Consider the following 21968-nt stretch of genomic DNA (forward strand, 5'->3'; position numbering starts at 1 on the left):
CCCCCCCCCCCCCCCCCCCCCCGTGGCCACATCCCACACCTAACTGCCCTGTCACAAAGTTAGCTAAGGAGGTCACTGCATCCTGCGTTGACAGCCTTTTACAGGTCATATTTGCATGGCAGTTTGTGGCAAAATCTCCCTAGTTGTTGAATCCCGGAAGCAGCCCTTTGAGGTAGTTATTGATTCATCCCTGTTTAACAGATTAGGAAACCTGGGTCTGAAGGACCCTCCTGCAGTGATACTTTAGGTTGTTGCTAACTCTAGAGAGTATCTTAGGGTCTGGCTTTGTGTCCCTCTCCACCCTTCACTTCTAGATGCTTGGGAGTAAGCAGCCCCAGGAAGGGGCCTCTTTGCCATCAGGCTGCTGATGGAAGGGTAGGCCTGGTGCTATAGTGGAAATAGTGTAGCTTTTGTAATCAACAAATCTGGTGTAAATCTTAGCTTTATTCATATCTGTGGGACCTGGAGCAAGTCTTTAAAGCTCTGAGCCTCCTCTCATTGTCTGTAGAATCAAGATAACAGCTTCTGACCTCATCAGTAGCTGAGAAATAATGATGCTGTGACAAGGCTGGAACAAGGGCTTTTGCACAGGCCTCTTGTAAACATGGATGTCTGTCTTCTCTTCCTCATCCTCTCAAAAGTGAGAAGGACTGGGGGCTGACAGAGGGTGGAGCTGGCCTGAATTTGAAGGAAGCAGAGATCATTCTCCTGGACGCTGCTACTTTTTTGAAGGTGGAGTTCATTTTTAGGGTAGAGTGTTACATCAAGTTGAAAATAGATTTACAGAGCCCCAGCCAAGATGGGGTTATGTACTCCCCATTCTTGTTAAGGCTGATCTTCTCTGCCTAGACTCCAGACCCCAATCTTGGAGACAGTGAGAGATAAAACTTTGTGGGTGGCAAGTTTAGGGCTTCCCACACAGACACCTGTTGATGAGCCAGTGTTGAAACTTCGATTGGAGTCATCACTTGTGTGAAACGAAGGTATTGGATGAGTCAGAGATTCTCAGACCTGTGTGTGTGTCAGGATCACCCAGGAAGACAATTTGCAGTCCTTTTTCTGGCTCTTCTCCACACCTCCTGCCATAGTCTTAGTATATACTCAAGAAACCCAGCATTCTCCTAGGTGATCCCAAGACTGCATTTTTCTGGGAATCTCTGACCACTCCCTGACATTCTCTCACTGTATGTATGACACCTCCTTTCCCTGGAGCGGGGTAGTTGCCCATCCCCATAGCACCCAGCCACCAAACAGGTATTTATTGAATACCAGCTATGTGCCAGACCCTGGAAATACAGCTGTGAATAAGACTGCCTTCCTGTCTCAAGCCATGTGTGGGAGGGGTAGGCAGACAGTATACAGGTGGACAGAGAATACAATGTCAGAAACTAGGGGACATGTTGAGAGGGGGTTGCACAGCTGCCTTAGGCTGGACAGACCTCTCTGAGTGGGAGATTTGAAGCAGAAGTGGGGGTGGAGGGGTGAGATGCCAGGATCTAGGGAGGAACATTATAAACTGAGCAAGAATTTAGTTGGCTTGTTTGAGGGGCAGAAAGAATTCCGGCAGGGGCAGGAGTAGAGTCAGCAATAAAGATAGGGAGGGGGGTGAAGTTGGAGAGGGCCAGTGGAACCTTGGGGACCACAGAGGATGGCCTTCACTCTAAGGGTGATGGGGAGCCTTTGGAGGCTGCAGCCCAGGTGATGTGCCTTGCTGTGGCTGATTGGGGAGGTAGGAGGCTCAGGTGTTGGGGCAAAGGTATATGGACAGGGTTATAAGATGTCCTGACAGATGGACTGTGGCGATGATGGGGGTTCCTGTTCCAAGATGATGAAGTACAAGGGAGAGTGGTTTTGAAGGGGAAACTAGGAGTCTGGCTTTAATAGTCTGAGATGACTACCAGGCATCTGAATGGAGACAGATGAAGGCATCTGGCTTAGAGATAGATACTTAAAAAGGATAGGTACTTGAATAGGCAGGATTTGAAACCCTGGGGCTAGATGAAGCCTTTTGGGAATAAAACTCAGAGAATAGAGACAGAATGAGGGGTCAGTTTGTGCTCTGAGGCTCACTCATCCTGTGGGCATTTAGGAGGAGCTGAAGAGAAGACACTTGGTATGGGGCAGTAGGGCTGAGAGAAGCTAGGTAAGGACTGAGAATGGGTTTTGGCAAGATGAGGTGGTGGGTGAGCTTGATCTGGCTGTCTCAGAGTATGTGGAAGAGAAGGAGTCATTGGGGCCAGATTTAGGTGCAGCATAGTCACCATAACCCCACTGAGAATGGAACCTTCTTTCTCCTGCTGCCTTTTTTTTTTTTTTTTTAAGTTGTTGATAGACCTTTACTTACTTACTTATTTATATATATGCGGTGCTGGGAATTGAACCCAGTGCCTCACACATGCCAGGCAAGTGCGCTACCGCTGAGCCCCAGCCTCAGCCCCTCTCCTGCTGCTTTAAGGCCTCATTGGACCCCAACTATGAGACTCTCTGGTCCTCTCAGGATGGGTAGTACACATCAAAGCACTGCCTGTGGCCTGGCTCAGGCCTCACTCCCTATTGTGATGCTGGCAGCCTTCCTGCTGGGGCCCCAAAGTGATTTATCTCCAGGTCTTCAGATTGCTGCTCTGTTCCCCTGCCTACAAGGGCAGACGCCAGGGCTATGCCACTTCCACATGGGCTGCTCTGCCTCTGATCAGACTGCCTTATTTGCTCATGGTCCCCTGTACTAGAGATTGTCTGGACAGATTGCTTTTGCCCCTTGCCCTTCTACTCTGCTAACCCTGGGTCCATGCATGCATAAGTAGGTCTCATGTCCCTGGGCTTATACTTCCTCAACTGGGAGATGGCCACAGTAGCATCTACACCAGGGTGAAGATGAAGTAAGACCATGTGTGCAGAAGGGAGTTGGGAGATGGGAAGTGTGCTAATGTGCATTTGTTCTTTCACCTTAGTCTTGTTTTGCTGCTGGTGGGGCCCTCTTTATTTTAAGGATGGGACAGCTGAGACCCAAAGAGCAAGAGCTGGTGTAGAGTCACACAGGACTTACCTCCCGTCCTCTGACCCTTCTTTCCTTCCTGGAGATGGGTATGGGGAGCCTACTTCCTGGCTGAGTTCGGTGGCCACTCTTCTTTTGAGGTGGAATTGGTGTTGGCCCCAGCTGAAGCTATGTTGAAGGGCTCTGCTGTGGACTATGGGGAACAGAGTGGGCCTTCCCTTGGCTTGTTTTGATATACTGGGAGAAAATAGCTTGCCTCCACGAAGGATGAGTCTCTTTCTGAGTTTCTAAGGGCAGGACCTGTACTGAGGCAGGTGAGTGGCCTTTGGAGCCTTGCTGGCTGGAGCAGCCTCCATGTAGGAGAAGAGCTTCTAGACAGTAGTGAGACAATGTCCCTCTTTTTAGCTGTGCTGTTGGCACAGCTGTTCCCACTGTGGTCTCCCCTTTGGGTGATTTCTGTGGTTTTTCAGCATGTCCCAAGGCCTCATTCATGATGGAGGGACAAGGAATTGGAACACAAAGGAATCTTGAAGTTCAAACAGGTTTTTATTCTTTCTATTAGCTTTTGCAACAAAAGAATTTATGTGACTTTAATGGTGACTTCCTCTGTTGTTTTCTCCTGTCTCCTGGAGCTTGGAGGGCTATGGCAGTGTCCAAGCTATTGTCTCTTGGGTGTTCTTGGGGTCCCTGGGAGAGAGAGAGGCTTCTCTTTGGAGAACTTTTTTCTTGGAGGCTTTTAGAGTGAGTGAGTTCTCATTTTAGATTTTAACAATTTTGTCTTGGTTTCTAGGTGGGCTTAAGTTTTTTAACATTTTAAAAGAATTTTTTATTCCTTATTTTTTGCAGTGTTCATGATCAAACCACTGAGTTACACTCCAACCCTTTATTTATTTTTTAAAAAATTTTATGCATTCTCACTAAGTTTCCCAGGATGGCCTTGAATTTGTCATCCTCCTGCCTCAGCCTCCTGGATTAAAAAGAACTGTGTATGTGTTTGTGTATTAGTTACTGGGAATTGAGCCAGTACTCAGCTCTATCACTGAACTACATTCACACTTCTTTTTTGTTTATTTATTTATTATTGAGTACTGGGGATGGAACTCAGGGGCACTTGTGTATTGAGCCATAGCCCCAGCCCTATTTTGTATTTTATTTAGAGACAGGGTCTCACTGAGTTGCTTGCACCTCACTTTTGGGGAGGCTGGCTTTGAACTCGGGATCTTCCTGCCTCAGCCTCCCAAGCCACTGGTATTACAGACATGTGCCACTGTGCCCGATATTTTTGTTAATTTTTTATTTGAGATAGAGTTTTACTAAATTGCCCAAGCTGGCCTCTTTTTTTTCTTTTTTTTTTTTTGGTACTGGGGATTGAACTCAGGGACACTTTACCACTGAGCCACATCCCCAGCCCTTTTTAATATTTTATTTAGAGACAGGGTCTTGCTGAGTTACCAAGGGTCTCACTAAGTTACTGAGGCTGGCTTTGAACTCTCGATCCTGCTTCAGCCTCCTGAGCTGATGGGATTACAGGTGTGAGCCACCACGTCCAGCTACAGTGCCACTTTTAAATGAATTATATTATACATAGTGAAAAGTATACAAATCAGGAGGTTATTTATCTATAAAGTGAACACAGATCACTGTGTGGGTCAGTTACTCAGATTAAAAAAACATGATAGCATCCCTCGGTACCTTTCCTGCTCCCATTCAGGTGCTTACACACATAGTAACCTCTAGCACAGCATGTTGACTTTTCTGACCTTTGAACTGTACTCAAATGGTATCATACAATTTGTGGTCTTATGTTCTTTCATCCATCATTATATTTGTGAGTTGTTGGGGATGGCATGCATTAGCTCATTCTTGTTACAATATTCATTCCACTCTGGGTCTTTAGACTGGAGCTGTTACGGATTATAGTGCTGTTCCCAGTCTTGTACATAAGTGTGTTGGTGAACACATGTACACATACCTGTTAGCTCTATGCTGGGAGTGGAATTACTAGGTTACAGGGCATGTAGAGGATAGATCCTGCCAGTTTTCCAAAATGGCAATAGCCTTTCATACTCCTACCAGCAGTGTGTGAGACTTCCTCTCTAGTCCTTGGTGTGGTTGGTCTCTTTCATGTAGGCTGTGCTGGCGAGGTGTGGTGGTATCCCTTTGTGGTTTAAACTTGCATTTCCTTCCTAAATAACAAAGTTGAATATCTTTTCATGTTTGTGTGAAGTGCCTGGTCAAGTCTTTTGTCCTCCTCTTTTTTATTGGATTTGACTGACTTTTATTTTTGACCCTTGATTTCTAAAAATTCTTTGAATCTTTTGTTCATTTGCATTGCAACAACTGTCTTCTGCTCTGGGTGTTGACCTTCATGCTTCAGTTGTACCCCCCTCCTTTTTTTTTTCTTTTTTTGTGGTACTGAGGATTGAACTCAGGGACACTTTACCACTGAGCCACATCCCCAGCCCTTTTTAATATTTTATTTAGAGACAGGGTCTTGCTGAGTTACCAAGGGTCTCACTAAGTTACTGAGGCTNCCCCCCCCCCCGCTCTTTTATTTTTTGAGATAGGATCTTGCTAAGTTGCCAAAACTGGCCTTGAACTTGGGATCCTCCTGCTTAAGCCTCTAGAGTCACTAGGATTATAGGCTTAGCTTAATTGCATTCTTTGATGAACAGAAGTTATTAAATGTAGTCCAATTTATTATTTTCAGCTACCTAATATATTTTGTAGCCCTTTTAAAAAAGAAATTGTTTATACCCAGGTCATGGTGATATTTTCTCATGGTATATTCTAGAACTGTTATTATTTTACCTTTTACCTTTATATCTCTAAACTATATAGAATATATTTACTTTTGTGTGGTATGAGGTAGGGTTGAGATTCTTTTTTTTTCCTATATATAGATACCAGTGACTCAGCAGTATTTATTATTTGGCATTCATTTTTTTAGGACGATGATCTCCTTGTAAATGGCTGGCATGCAGTGTTTTTGATAGTGCTATTAACCTCCCCCAACACCTTGATAATAATCACAGTTATGATAATAACAGTAGTAATAGCAGCTGCTAATTTTTTTGAAATGTTACTAAGCCTCAGTTCATGCCAGCCTGAGTAGATAAGCAGCTCTTTAAAGGCAGGGACAACTTTGAAAATATTATTATTGTTATTTTGGTACTGGGGATTGAACTAAGGGGCACTCGACCACAGAGCCACATCCCCAGCCCTATTTTATACTTTATTTAGAGAGGGTCTCACTGAGTTGCTTAGCACCACTGGGATTATAGGTGTGCCCATTGTGCCCAGCCTGAGGATTATTTTAATAAAATATTCAGTCATGTCCAAGGTGCCACACAGAGGTGACGCAGTACTGGGTATACTACATCCCATGATTCTGAGCCCCCTGGGCTTTGTGCACCAAAAGGAGGATTCACCTTAGACTCAAGGGAGAGCAGGAACTGCCAAGCCAGGGCTTCAGGGCTGCCTTCTGGACCTGCCATCTAGACTCTGTCCATGTTGTGAACCAGCTGATCACAGATGTTCTGACTTGAAAGATGAGCTGCCTCAAACAGCTACTTCTAGGTCAGTTGTTTCATACATGGGCAGCGTGTTTAGGTGGTGGTTTTCTGTGGAACCCTGTACACAATTTGACCAGGATTTGGTTGATTTCTAGAATGGACACTGAGAACTATAATACGGAATTGAAATGCACTTCATGTAATTCATTGTTGTCAGGAGAGATGTGTTCCATGTTTTATCTTGGGCTCCTTAGGAACACCTCCCCACAACCTGCACCCACATACTTCCCACACACCTCCAACAGTACAACCCCATAGCCCCAGCCCACCTCTAATGCATGTATGTACACATGAACATACACCAGCATACTCCCCACATCCTCCTCCTTGCAGACAATGCACCCTACATCTCCTCCTGCTCCCCCAACTTCACAACATGACAGAACTCTCCCAGCCCTATCATCAAAGTCCTCCCCACACAGCACCTTTCACTCCTTTCATACTCACTTCTCATATACCCCAACACCCCATGCTACCCACAACTCACACCTTCACACCCCAACACCCCCCACCTCCATAGCTACAACCCTTCCACGCACTCCCTAAGCAGCTGGGAGGGTCTAGACAGTGTCAGAGGTCTGGGAGACTCCAGTGGAGACTGCTGTGCTTCTATCATGTGCGGCCCTCCTCCTGCAGGGCCCTACCATTGACCCTAGAGCCCTAGCTTTTCCCCAATTTTGTTTTGGAGAGAAGCAACAGCTTGTACTCTTGACAGAGTTCCAAGAGGAAGAACAGTTGCTGTGGTGACGACTCCCTGTGGGGAGTAAAATCTACACTCCGGGGCTGTTTTGATTCAGTGTTCTGAAGAGCTGCTCTGTCTAGAGAAAATGTGAGGGATGGGGCAAAACACTTTTGTCCTTTTAAGGTTAGCCCCCGTCCCCTCCCATTGTTTTATTTATTTTTTCTTTTTCTTTTGTAGTTGGACACAATATCTTTATTTATTTTTAGTGGTGCTGAGGATTGAACCTAGGGCCTTGCCCGTGCTAGGCAAGAGCTCCACCACTGGGCCACAACCCCAGTCGTCTCCTCGCTCCCATTGTTTTTAGGGCAGGGCATCTGCTAGATTTCTTGCCAGGTAATTTGGATCCTTAAAAAAAAAAAAAAAAAAAAAAAGTACCTGTGTTTGCTGTGTGGGCCAGGCTTTCCTGCTCTGGGTCCAAGTCACAGGCAGCCTCCTCCTACCTAGGGGAGTGAGAGTGAGCATTTGAGTTATTCTCCTGAGGCTCTCATCTGCCAGGCATGGGGCTGTCATCACTGTTACTGTTGAGTGCCACTGTGCACTGGGCTTGGGGAATGAAGTCAGTGAGGCTGGCTGGCTCTTGCTTTGAGCGAGGTGAGGCTGGGCCCAGCCAGGAGGCTGGCCTCTGTACCATCAGTTATAATACAATATGCTGCCCACACAGTGGAGGGATGTTGCGTCCTGGAGGGAGGACTTTCTGCAAGGTGTGGTTATGACACTTGCATGCAGTGGCTGCATGGACTGGGGGCTTCTGAACCCAGTATGGTTGCATGTACCCCACTTCTTCTTCTTTGGTTGGCTTATGGATCGTGTCCTCTTGTGGACTCTGTATCCATACTGTGACACTCATGGAATCTGGCCTGGTAGAGATGCAGGGAAAATAATTAAGGATAGATTGAGTAAAGGGCATGGAAGAGGAGGAGAGATTTTTATGCAGAGGAAGAGCAGAACAGGCAGGAGTGGAAAGGGTCTGAATTCAGGAAGATGGGCCCTAGAAGCTCCTTCCTCCTCCCTGGCCCCTGCACATAGTGCCTGCCTTGTCTTGCTTGGACTTTTACTCTGTGCATGCAAGAAGGTCTGCCCTCTGACTGTGGCCAGGGAGGGGTTGGGTCTTTCTCTGGATGACACTGCTGCTCTGATTGAAGGAATGAGGCATGAATGGGAGGATCTGATATATAATCCTGCAGGGGGGTGGGAGGGCATCACCCTGAAGACACAGGCAGGAACCTCAGCCTCTATTGTCATGAAGGTGGTGAGCCCCTGACCAAGGACTTATTCACCTGGACACATTGCAGAGCTGTCACAGCATATATAGTCCCTTGCTTAATGCCACTTTGCAGTTGAAGAAACTGAACCTCTGAGAAACCAAACAACTCACCTGCAGTTCCACAACAGGTACATGTGACTTTGCTTTATCAACCTTTCAGCTGAGCACATTAGGCTTAAAAAAAAAAAAAAAAAAAAAAAAACGCATTGCAGCAATAAATAAATATGCATCAGGTNCTTTGCTTTATCAACCGAATTTCAGCTGAGCACATTAGGCATTAAAAAAAAAAAAAAAAAAAAAAAAAGCTTTGCTTTGGTGTAGGGATGTAGCTCAGTGGTAGATTGCTCACCTAGCATGTGTGAAGCCCTGGGTTTCATCTGCAGCACTGCAAGAAGAAAAAAAAAGTGCTTTGTTTTCCAAAGAAGTGTGTGTAGGTGAGGATTATAAGACCTTGTTTAAGCAGTGTTTTCCCCCACAAATAAATGTGCCAGCTCTGACTCGTAGTTTAAATTTGGATTTTAATTAGATATTAACACTTGTGGATCACACCAGAGAGGAGACAGCTGTCTTACCTTTACTTCTCAGACTGTGATACTTTGAGAAGCAGCTGATCAGAGGTTAAAATAGCTTCTGGTTTCCTAGGATCTTCAGCAGACTTTGCTGTTCTGTAAAACTCTGATTTATCTGAAAATTGACTTGTAAAGAATTTTGCTTTTCAAACTTGAGTGCCTCATTTTGGGGCCCAGTACATTTCATAAAAGCTCAGTTTGTATTGCAATGCAGGGAATGGAAAGATGGCCCCCAGGTCAGATGAGGGCTTTGCATCAGCAATTGGCCTTTGCGGAGGTTAGATGTGGGGAGCCTATTGGGACCGGCTTGCAGAGCACTTATCATCCCGAGCCCTGGCTTCACCATTTGCAGCGTGGGTTTGGGATCTTTTCTCTTCCTGCATCTCCCAGGGTCTCCCTATGATTGGACAAACTGTAAAAGATAAGAACTTTGACCCCTACAAACTGCTGCACACATTATCAGGCTACTACTATCACTGGCCACACGTAGCCTAGGCAGTTAGTTGCTAGCAACAGAAATCCATTTGGGTTGATTTTAGAAGAAAACAAAGCACTGTGTGTTTGTTTTTTTAAAAAGAGAGCCAGCCTTGGAGGTACCTGGCTAGAAAGAAGCCCAGCATTCATGGAAAAACTGAAAAGTTGCTCAGTGAGGAGACCATTACCGTCTTAAGTGCTGGGCATTGAAGCTTGTTTTGCCGCCTCTGTGCCCTAGGATCAGATTCTAATCAGCCTTTCTGCAACTGCCTTCAGAGAGAAGCCAGCCCCCACCTCACCCCCACCATCCTGAGATGGAGCAATAATGCCAGAGTCACCTTCCTGCCGCAAGGCAGGCTGGGAAAGTGAGTGTTGGACACCTTTGGTTTTGGTAGTACAGAGTAGATCCTTCTTCCCCACAAAGCTCAATGTGGAACCTTCCCAAACGAAGCAGGGCTCAGTCACTGAACAGCCCACAGGAAGACTTGGGGAACCCAGACTTCAGTCCATCTCCTGCATCACTCCAGGTGATGTGGTAAAGTGGCAGACCACTCGACTTGAGGTCCAGAGACCTGAGGTCTTGCACTAGCTTCTCCCATTCTCTTGTTGCACACTTTACCTCTGGCCCTCTGGATAAATGCGTTATGAGTGTTTCCCTGCAGCTCTATGTCCAGAGTCTATTCTGAACCACAGTAGCCCTCAGGCAGCTGGTCACTTCCTCCTGTGGGTTACCAACTTGAAGAAGAGGGATGTGCTCTGAGAGGCTCTTCAACTGGGTCATGTGTTAGAGTTATGACCCTGGAGTAGGCTGCCCACTGAACCTTCAGATTCCCAGATCTTACCTGGGAAGATTCTGGTTTGGTGGGCACTGTGGTTGGATATAGTTCACCCTGCACTAGATGATATCTGAGCCTTTGCAGCGCAACCAATTGTGGGTTTTTAAATATATATATACATACACACACACACACATATATATACATACACACATATATATTTATACATATACATATATATGTTTATTTCTCATTTGGTCTAAGAATGGACGTGGTCACATATCTCTGGCAGTTGTGCAGAAAGCAAAACTGTGGCTGTTTATTTGAAAGCGTGATGCAGACAGGAAACCTCACTTTACATGCTCATCCATCTTTTATTAGCTGTGAGCCATTTTTTAAGTCTCTTAGTTTTCTTGAACCTGGTTGAATAGGATGATGATATCTGATCCACAGGTAGTTGTGGGGGTCAGAGTCCTGGTGGGCACATTGTTGCAGTGTGAACTAATTACTATCAGTACATGATGCTGTTAAGCTGGAAGGGGCTGTCCCTCCAAAAAGACTCAGAGGCAGCTGCCCTCTGCTGTCTTTGGGGTATGAAGGTAGCTTTCCTAACCCACATCCGCTTGTTCTTTCAGTGGCTTCAACCAATGACCTTTGCATTTTCCTTTCTGGCCCTAGCTAAATGATCTTTATAAATATATCTAGTCACATTGTTGCCACCGCCCTACCTGTCCTCCCTCTTCAACTGCTGCATCCCACTACATCTGGCTCTTGCTGGTTTCTCAGTGCTTGTGGGGTAAATGTCATCTTACTCTCTCCTCTTTGATGCGGGGCTTATCTTCATCACCTGTTCCTTCCAGTGATCCCAGCACTCCCTACCCTGCTCATTTGGCCTGGATGTTCTCTCTTCCCTACTTGGTGGCTCACTTGCTCTCCAAGTGGACTGAGGCTCCACATTCCCCTGTGCTTGTACTGCCGAGGCACCTGTGGTGCTTGCTGTGTGGTGATTGTCCCTTCCCTGCCTCCCCCTTAATCTTCCTCCATCCAGCTCTCTGAGGGCAACAGATTGGCTTTAGTCACTTTTTTATCTGCCAAATGAGAAGACCCAGAAGCAGCTAGATAGGCACAAGGATTTAGGAGTATTTGGGCTGCAGTTTTTCTCAGGGAAGAGCAGACTTGCCCTTTGGGGCTTGTTTGAAAGCCTGTAGCTTGGCAATATCAATCAACAAGATGAACTTCGTGGGATTGTGAAGTCAGGTTTCCACAAGTCTGCTGTTCAGGTAAGATCTAGGGAGCTTTGACACCTGTGCATTGGGCGAGGACTAAGCATTTTAGGGTAAGCCATGGCATGATGTAGATGTTAGGAATTTGATGTGGTCCTGCAGGGCTGTGGTGTTGGCTGGTAATACCTATCCTTGTAATAAATGGTACTCTTTATATCTCTTAACTCACCTCATTTCAAGAGTGATTCTACCCTTGTGAAAGGTTGTAGATGCGTGAGTGTGCCAGGTGGGGGCAGGGGACAGGCCAGAGCAAAGTGGGGGTTCTAGAGGGAAATAGCCGAGGCTTGAAGGACTGCTGTACCTACCATTTGGGTCCTGGCAACCCCGGGCTTTGTGACTCTGGATGGATTACTTAATTAAACTGCTCCTCCATTTTTCTCATCTCTGAAAGCAGAAAGGCTAATGTTGACAACAGTCATTGAATAATGTTGATTATATTCAATAATGTCAGTGTTGTTCAGTTAGTTGAATAATCACTTGCCTGGCATATTGTTAACCCTTAAGAAAAAGGATAGCTGATACTGTAGGAAATACAGTAGAACTGAAATGAATGACAGCTGGGTCCAGGTCTCCCCAGAGCTCACCTTCCAATAGGATAATAGGATATCTTCCAATTTTGTGGATCTTAGTTAGATTTTATCCCTACCACATGCCCAAGAAGTGGGTAGGGTTAATTTTGCAGGAGAGAAAAAATTTTTGGAGGAGAGGGGAGAAAAGATAACTAAAGGATAAATGAACAGATGTGTGGAACTGGGGGCTTTTAATGGTCTCTGTTCCCACGCTGTTGAGCTTCACCCAATCTTGTCATACCTTCATGACTAGCATAGTCCTAAGTTAGATATAACCAAGCCTCAGTGCCTCACCCGTGCAACAAGGCTAATGATAGTTAATGCTGTCATTAAAATGGTCTGACAGTGGGAGGCTCAGACAAGAGGCTCCATCCTGTAAGATGAGGAATTGAGGGCTGGAGATGTGGCTCAAGCGGTGGCATACTTGCCTGGCATGTGTGGGGCACTGGGTTCGATCCTCAGCACCACATAAAATAAAAATAAAGATTTTGTGTCCACCAAAAACTGAAAAATAAATTTAAAAAAAATTCTCTCTCTCTTTTTTTTTTAATTTTTTATTGTTGGTTGTTCAAAACATTACAAATTTCTTGATATATCATATTTCACACTTTGATTCAAGTGGGTTATGAACTCCCATTTTTACCCCATATACAGATTGCAGAATTACATCAGTTACACATCCATTGATTTACATATTGCCATACTAGTGTCTGTTGTGTTCTGCTGCCTTTCCTATCCTCTATTATCCCCCCTCCCCTCCCCTCCTCTCCCCTCTTCTCTCTCTACCCCCTCTACTGTCATTCATTTCTCCCCCTAAGAAGATTAACATTAAACAGGGATGAGAGGTGGGAGGGAAAGGGAGAGAGAAGGGAAATTGCATGGAAATGGAAGGAGACCCTCAGGGTTATACAAAAATTCTCTCTCTCTTAAAAAAAAAAAAAAAATGGGGAATTGATTCGAGTCTCCTGTCTCTCCTGGTTGTTTATTCAGTTTTGGCCCAACTGCTGTTGTGTGCCACCTACAGGGGAACAGTGGTGGATAGGCCTCTCAGACCTTTCAGTCTAGAAGGAAGACTGATGACAAATATCAGGTAAATTCAGGTAAAGACAAGTGTTTGGGGTGGTTATCATTAGAAGTCATGGGAAGAACACCTTTCTGTTAAAAATGGCTAGGGAGAGTGCCAAAACCCACTGACCATCTTTTAGCTGTCCTGGAGGTTTGTGATGGGTTTACAAATTAATTACAAATTCTGTGGCTTCCCTGCAGAATCCTCACAGATGTGCTACCTCTTCTTCTAGCCTGGGGCCTCTTATCACTCATTCCTGAGGGAGTCATTCTTAATTTGAGTCTCATTTAAAAAAAAAGTATTGTTAAAAACAGACAAACCAGAGTTGCAGGTCCACCATCTTCTTTTTTTGCCCTCTGTTACACCATTGGAAGCTGAATCTAGAACATTCTGAGGAGAGCATCTGGGCTTCAGTGTCATTGTCAGGTCTCTTTGCAACTAATTTAAGACCAGTAACTGCAACCAACTGCAATCCTGACATACCTTCATGATGTTTCCCTTGGCCAGATATGCACTCAGTTATGGCAAGACAGAGCCACATAAAACACTCACCAGATTTTCATGATAAACATGGCATTACAGTGCTAGCTAGTGGAACCACTTTCTGCCTTGTTGCATGGGTGTTTTTAACTACACAGATGGAGATAGAATGTAATCCATCTCCTGTTGGCAGAATTACCCTAAAAGAGTGGAATAATCAGTAACCATCACCATTATTATAATTCAGAATTGTTTCAGAACCAATTGTCTTGTGAGCACTCTGTCACTCATTAAAATGTATGTAATTGAAAAAATAAAATTCTCTTGAAATCTTAAAAAAAGTATTGTTGACAAATAATAATTGTATCTATGGAGTATAGTGTGATATATTGATATCACATTATATGCATTATAGAAAGATTAAATCAAAGCTGGGTGTGATGGTGCATGCCTGTAATCCCAGCAGCTTGGGAGGCCAAGGCAGGAGGATCACAAGTTCGAGTCCAGCCTTGGCAATGTAGCAAGACCCCTGTCTCAAAATAAAAAAGGGCTGGGATGTAACTCAGTGGTCAGGCACCCTTGGGGTCAATTACCAGTAACAACAACAAAACACCATTGTCAAGCTAATTAATATATCAATCACCTCTGGCATACCATTTTTTGATGATGCAAATGTTTAAAAATGCTTTTTGGCAATTTTGAAATCTATAATATATTATTAGTGACTGCACAGATCTCACTCTTGTGTGTTTGGAACTTATGCCCTTTGGTCAGCATCTTCCCTTTCCCTGTTCATTTTCCCCTTCTTCTGGTAACCGCCTTTCTATTCTCAGTTTCTATGAGTTTAATGCTTTTCAATTTCACATATAAGTGAGGTTATGCATTGTTTTTTTCTGTGCCAGGTTTATTTCATTTTGCATAATGTCCTGCATGTTCATCCATGTTGTTTTAAGTGACAGAATTTCCTCCTTTTTCAAGGCCAAATAACAGTCTATTGTGCATGTGTGTACATATGTGTGAATACACATGCCACATTTTCTTCAATCATTCATCCAAGATTGGACACTGAGGCTGTTTTTGTTTAAGCCTCATTTTTAAAGATTAATAGTGAACAATCTGTAGAAACTTGGCCCCACAGGAAAGCACTATCCGAAAAGGATAATGCATTCCATTCATATGAATGTTACCACATTTAAGCAGTGGCAGGTATAGATCAGCTTCTTTGCTGGTTGGTCTAACAGTAAATGATCCTTCCGTATTCCAGCATGGTTCAGGACCCAGGCACCTGGGTACTTCTAAACCTGTTGTGGCTCTTGGAGTGTGTGGCAGCAAGGAACAGTTGGCTGTTTGCTTTCTTGGGCTTTTTTGAGTCAAGGCTGGGAATGTAACAGACAAATTCTGGTTTCCCGGGAGGGATGCAGCAAGAACCAGGGTTTGAGTCAGGCCCCTTACTGTTTAACAACTGGACTTGGAACATCCCAGAATGCCAATGCTGACTCCTCCCTGTCTCCCCTGTCCATACCACTGTGGGCATCAGGTATGGTCCTGTACCAGATGGGGACCTAGACTGCCTTATTTTAATATCAAACACCCCTATTGAAGTTGCACCAACTCCACCTCAACGGGGGAGGAGGCAGCTTGAGAGAGGTCCTCAGTTTGCCCAGGACCCCATCACAGGTAAGCATGGCATCATGATTTACCTGCCCCTGCTGTTCCAGGCCTGCTGCCTGGGCTTCCTCCATACCACAGTGCTTCCTCCAGGGAGTCTGGGGTGGGGAGTTTGGAGCATCTTGGAGCAACTGGCCACCCAGAGGAACTGGCCTAGTCTAGCTGCATGTGAAGGAAAGGAGCGAGACTGGTTTTTGCTCAGCTCTCTGCATGACCTTCCACAGGGTTATTTCTTGCTGGAACTGGTGGGGGTGAAGCCCTGGGCAGTGGGAGGGGCCTCGAGCTAGGAGTTCCCTATGCTGCCCTTCCACATCCACCTTGTGTCCCCATTCCCATTCACCCTTGAAGAGGCAGGACAGGTGACTTTGGAAATCCTTCCCCAGCCACCTTAAAAGCCACCACCCTTCCTGAGTGCTTTTTTGGGGGAGGAAGGTACTGGGGATTGAACTCAGGGGTACTCAACCACTGAGTCATATCCCCAGCCCTATTTTGTATTTTATTTAGAGACAGGATCTCACTGAGTTGCTTAGTGCCTCACTGTTGCTGAGGCTGGTTTTGAATTCGTGATCCTCCTGTCTCAGCCTCCCTAGCGGCTGGGATTACTCCGTGCTTTTTTTTTTTTTTTTTTTTTAATATGTGGTGCTGAGAATCTAACCCAGTGCCTCACACATGCTAGGCAAGTGCTCTACCACTGAGCTACCTACAATCCCAGCTCTCCTAAGTGATTTTGATACTGTCCCTTTCCCCTTTAGATCACCATCCACCCTTGAGAATCTGAAAAGCTCTAGATTCTTACTCTAGAAAACTGCACCTTCTTGCACCTGAACTGTGTCTAACCATGGAGTCATCCAGGCATCCAGGTGAGGGGATCCCACCCTGCTATGAACAGAGTGAGGAGCACTACAGCTCAGTGGGATCACAGCCTGCCCAGGAGAATCATAGCCTCCCACCACCACTTGGTGCTAGTGCTGATTTGTTCTTTCTATCCTCAGTAACCCGTGTTACAGTACTTAGCACTACGGGGACCAGTCAATATTTGTGGGCTAATTAAACAAAAAAAAAATCTTCTGGTGGAGTTATCAGCTGTGCTCCATGGAGCACTTATGGCTGGTTTCCCAGTTGTATTTGTGGCAATAATAGGACTAGACTTGGCCTGGGGCCAGCTCCCCACACTCCTCTGACTTGCAGCTGTGTGATGGGCCAGTGAGGAGCTGCCCTGGGCTCTGTGTGCCATTGCCCTGGCCTTAAGATGGGGTCTGGACGATGGGACCAACTGTGCCTCTCATTTACAAAGGGGGGGCCCTCTTTTCTACTGCCAAGGACGTCTTGACAGGCCCTGGCAACTCTAGTCTGCCTCAAAGCTGCCACACCCTTTCTCTTTGTCCACTTTGCACTGCCACCTCTTTTGTCAAAGGCGCTTGCCTTCTCCCAGTGAGTCACTGGCAGGACCCAAGTTGCTGACTCCTCCCTGTCTCCCCACAGCCTTGTTCTTTCCACTGCGTGACCTGGTTCCGCTCTTATCTCCAGTCCTTATCTCCAGCTTCCTCACTGCCCTTTGTTCTTCCTCTGCTCTAGGGGATGGCTGCAGCCAGAGGAGAGCTGTGGCTTTAGCTGGCTCTATACTCTTGGGTAATGGTCTGCAGCTTTCCCTGCCACACTTTCTGAGCCTGGTTCTTGGCAGTGCTCTGAACAAGGAGTCAGTGACCTGTCTCCCCCACTCACATCATCTAACACTTCTGGTATCTTGGTGACGCAGGTGTTAAGAAGCAGCTCTGTCTGCTTGCAGGATTGCCTGTCACAAGAGACATGCCATCTGGGCCCACGGCCCTGCTGCCTTTCTGTGGCCCTTTTCTGTCTGCCCCAACCTGATTCTCCCTGCCCCTCAGACACTGCTACCTATCTACCTAAGCTGCAGGCTCTTCTCGTTCATCCCTCAACATTTCCTCCTGTAATAATGCTATGATGTCACTGTGATTGCTCTTAGAAACCAAGGCCAGCCAGGTGGTACAGCCTGCCCAAGGCCACACAGCCAGGATGGAATGGAGCCAGGACTTTCCCTAGGCACATGCACTCTACCACATTGTACCAGTGAAGGTACAATTCCTGATAGTCTGGGTCAGGACTGTGGATACAGATGGGTTAGATTAGTGCCTGCCCCCAAGGATCTTATGGTCTGGTCAGTACACAGTGGACACTCAGCAAGTTGAATACAGGGAACCCAGAGTGAGGAGCACTATAGCCCAATGGGATCGCACCTGCCCAGCAGAATCAAAGCCTCGCTCTCCTATTTCTGGCCACTAAGGAGCTTTTAGTTTCTGGTTCCAGGTGTGGTACGTTCAGCCTAGGGCTTATCATTCCATCTTCAGTGAGTCAGTCTCCTGGTAGCTGCCCTACCCACTGAGTGCTCTTGGAACACAGCTCCCAGTGCTGCCACCCAGACAGGAAATCTCTCCACCCCAGCATGAGGCTGCCCTGATCCTGAGAATGGCAACAGGGTGAAATTATAGGACCTGCCAGGTTGCCCCAGCATTGCCAGTCCCTTCCTGCCCCATCCTTAGGCACTGGATACCCATCTTGATTTCTCCTCACCCTAAGCTCAAATTAGACTTCGAAAGGCTCAAACTTTGATCTTTTCTTAGGAGACTAGGGCTTGAGGTCTTGTGTTCTCTTGACTGTTGTGCAGAGGGTTGATTCCCATGGAAGTGACAGCAGGCCTGTGCAGTGAGGCATGTCCATCTGTGCATTGCAAAGTGTTCCCAGTTGGGTATCTAGCTGCTTCGGGAATGGGCTAAAGGTTGGAGGAGGTTAGATCTGCTGTTGGAATGTCTCTCGAAACTCTTTGCTGCCTCTCTTATCCCTTTCTAGAAAGGAAAGAGTCCCAGGCAACAACTAAAAGCTGTCTTTGGGAATTATACCAGTGAAGGAGGGACTTACCCTCGTCCCCTCAACTCAGGCCCTTCAGCTTTGGCATAACTGCCCTGAGCATAGTTCCCAGCTCTCACTTAAACCCTCTCCACCCTCCACACACCCACAAACAGTGGCAGGTTGGGGCAAGTCCAGGCAGGAGTGGAAATCCTGCTTCGTCCTGGTCTTTCTCCTCCTGTGAATCAGTGCCACTCAGCAGGTAGACTGCCTGAGTGCCCTTTCAGAGTGGCCTTCTTGCTAGGCTCTGCCCCCTGCAGCACTAGAGGAAGGCCCTGGGAAGGATTTGGGGCTCTTCTGACCCAGACCAGTCCTGGCTGGGCCAGCCACGTGGGTCTGCTCTGCAGACCATGACCATGCCCTTGCTCTGCTCTTGTGTCTTTGCCGGGTAGTTACCACTCTCAGGAAAGTTCTCTTTTCTTTAGTCACCTGGTAACCACATCTAGAATTGGTTTAAGGGTCACCTTTTTCCCTGATAACACCTATCCTGTGCCAACACCCCATAAAGCTTTCCTCACCACTCACGGCACAGATGGTTTTTTTGTTTGTTTGGTTTTTGGTTTTGTGTGTGGTACTGGGGATTAAATGCAGCTGTGCCCTACCGCTGCTGCATCCCCAACCCTGTTTTATTCTCTGAGTTGCCCAGGCTAGCAACTTGTACTCCTCCTGCCTCAGCCTCTTGAGTTGCTGGGGTTACAGGTGTGCACTGCCATACCCAGTTCAGAATTACATTTTCTAAGTCTGCTTCTTTGAGTACACTGGAAATCCTTGAGGGCCTGAGTCAAGGGAAGAGATGCCTTAGTGTTAATCTGGGGGAAATGACAGCAGGAGACAACATAGTAACCTCCCTTTTCCCTCCCTCCCTCTCCTGCATATCTGTCTGGTTGATGATCAAGCTTTTGATAGTGGCCCTCCATTCAGGCAGCAATGTGGATTTATGCTGCCCGTCACTTCTGTGCCATCCTGGGACAGGGGTACTCAGCTAGTGAGGGCTCCATCCAGAAAAAGGAGAATGAGGAGCAAACCCACAGCTAAAATATCAAGTCTGAAGAGTTAAGGTGTCCCAAGATGATTGAAGCTCTAGTAGTTGTTCGATAAAGAAAACAACAAAAGGGCTGGGGTTGTGGCTCAGTGGTAGAGTGCTTGCCTAGCATGCTTGAGGCACTGAATTCGATCCTCAGCACCACATAAATATATAAATGGAACTTGAGAAGTAATTCAAGTATTTAAAAAAAAAAAAGAAAACAACACAAATTATCACCATCAGTGGACATTGCCACAGTTCTCACAGACACTAAAAGGGTAGTAAGGGAATAATATAAATCACTTTATGCCAGCAAATTCAGTAGGTGAAATACACATTCCTTGAAAGACACAAATTAATGCTGACTCAATAAGAAACAGAAAATCTGTGTAGTCCTATATCTAAAAATCTTCTCAAAGAGAAAACTTTTAAGGCCAAGATGGCATCACTAAAGTCTTATTGAACTTTTTTTTTTTTTGGTACCAGGGATTTAACTCAGGGGCACTCGACCACTGAGCCACATCCCCAGTCCTGTTTGTGGCTTTGAACTCACAATCCTCCTGCTTGAGCTGCTGGGATTACAGGTGTACGCCACACTGCCCGACTTATTGAATGAATACTTAAGGAGAAATAAATACCAGTCCCACACAACTCTAAATTTATTATTTTATTTTGACACTGGGGATTAAACCGAGGGCCTTAAGCATGCCAAGCATGCACTGTGCCACTGAGCTACATCCCCAGCTCAACAACTCCACTATTGGTATTTATTTATTTATTTATTTTTAAGGAGCAGGGTCTTGCTATGTTGCCCAGGCTGACCTGGAATTCCTGGCTCACGCGATTCTCCTGCCTTAGCCTCCTGAATGCTGGGACTATGGGTATGTGCCACTTTGACTGGTTCAACTCTAATTTACTTTTTAAAGTTTTGTCCTTGGTAAAAGGATGTCTGATGTTTGAGGTGGGGATATTTGTGAGACCTCCTGAAGTCCTGCTGCAGAGGCTTCTTTTTCCTGCAAGCTCTGGGGAAGTTGAGGAAAGGATGTGAGGTCAGATGTGGAATCAGGCAAACAGACTGGGGAAGGCCCCATCTAGGCCATGGCTCTTCTGCCCTCTGGCCATCAGCCTTCCTGAGAGTTTGAGTCTTTGGAGTTGCTGGAGGAGAGGGGGAAGAAATAAAGAATGGAGATTGGGAAGGAGGGAGAAAAATGGAGAGGTTTGGGAAGGGTGTGTGGAGGGAGAAGTTAGGCACTGAGTCTGATTTAAGGACCTTGGGATGGGTGTGGTGTCTGTAGATCCCTGGGACATGGGATACCTAAGGTTCTGCCTGCTCTTCTGCTGACTGTCTTAGGGCCTCGACCTGGGCTTGCACTGGTTGTGGCTGGGTCTGCATTCTCATGGCCAGATCTGAACCACAAGAGGAGCACAGGAAAGGCAGCTGAGGTCAGAACCATTTTTAGAAACTCTGTGTCACTCTTGATGGGCAAGAACACAGGACCAGGACCAGGAGGACCTTTAGCCGGACCTACAGCAACCAAAGATAGATTCTGTGACCTTGGACAAATTTTTTTTTTTTTTGCCTGACAGCCATTTCGTGGGTTTCCCCATGGTTTGAATTGAGGAACTGGAGCAGGTGATCCTGTGAGCCCTCTAGTTCTGAGTTCTTTGAGGCTTTAGACTGGGGTGGGCATTGAGCCTGGTGTGCATCTCCTCCTAGCTTCCCAGATGAAGGTGAGGGGGACACCATGCCTCATGGCCCAGGCCAGGACCGCCCCAAAGTGATTTTCCATCTTGTCAATGCTCATTATCCTAGCTGAGAATCACCATTTAACAGGAAGGCTGCAGTACCTCCTCCTCTTCATCCCCCATATTCGTGGCCTATTCCCTGCTCTTGCCATGATGTGTCTTTCTCTGCCTCAATCCCCTGTTCTGATCAGCATCCCAGGCAGGGGTCTTCCTTAACCTCATTGTACTGTCTGCAGAGCAGTGCTGCTTCCTACCTGCCAGCAAGCTGGGTGATGTTTTAAAATGTCATTTACATACTTGGATGTTTTCTCATTTATTGTGAATACCCTGGCCTTTGCCAAGCACTTGAGTGTCCCTGGGACTCCATAAGCCATGGCAGCAGTTAGACTGTTTGACCTTGCCCAGGGCGGGAAGGGCATGGTATTGGTGGAGTACTCCTCCCAGAGGATGATCCTCCCCAGCCTTCTCCCTGTTCTGCCAGTTGCACAGAGCTTTTAAAGAAGCCTTTCTGTGGAGTTGGGGGCCTTGCCCACCTATCCGCTGTGGCAGAGCGAAGTCCTTTCTGCTGTTCTGTGTGGTGAGCTGTTCTAATTAGACTGTGGCCGCCATTAGAAGATGGCGCCGGCTTCCACTGCGGCCTGTGACAAACAACTCCTAATATGGAGAATTGGCACGTAATCCCTTACCACCCTATGAGAAAGGTCCACGTGGCAGCTTAAGATTGGCATGCTGGAGGCTTTATTAGGCTGTGCTTGGGCGCTCGGCGGGGGGTCACTAGAAGATGATACTTGAATCAAGGCCTGAATAAACTGCTGAAA

General features: G+C 46.4%; 1 protein-coding gene across 2 annotated transcripts in view; it reads left to right on the plus strand.

The window, feature by feature from the left end:
* The window catches only part of Ccdc12 (coiled-coil domain containing 12), a 50058-nt gene that overhangs the window by 6319 nt on the left and 21771 nt on the right, over positions 1 to 21968 (plus strand). Inside the window, exon 1 of one of the 2 annotated variants that reach the window (XM_015489349.2) lies at positions 20227 to 20285. The exons of the other annotated variant lie outside the window; for it this stretch is intronic. Within the exon in view, the coding sequence (XP_015344835.1) occupies positions 20271 to 20285 (15 nt within the window). The 5' untranslated portion in view covers positions 20227 to 20270. Of the gene's footprint in view, positions 1 to 20226; positions 20286 to 21968 lie in introns of those variants that run through there. 2 annotated transcript variants of the gene reach the window in all.

Source organism: Marmota marmota, unplaced genomic scaffold (assembly GCF_001458135.2).
Source record: "Marmota marmota marmota unplaced genomic scaffold, marMar, whole genome shotgun sequence".
NCBI lineage: Eukaryota > Metazoa > Chordata > Mammalia > Rodentia > Sciuridae > Marmota > Marmota marmota.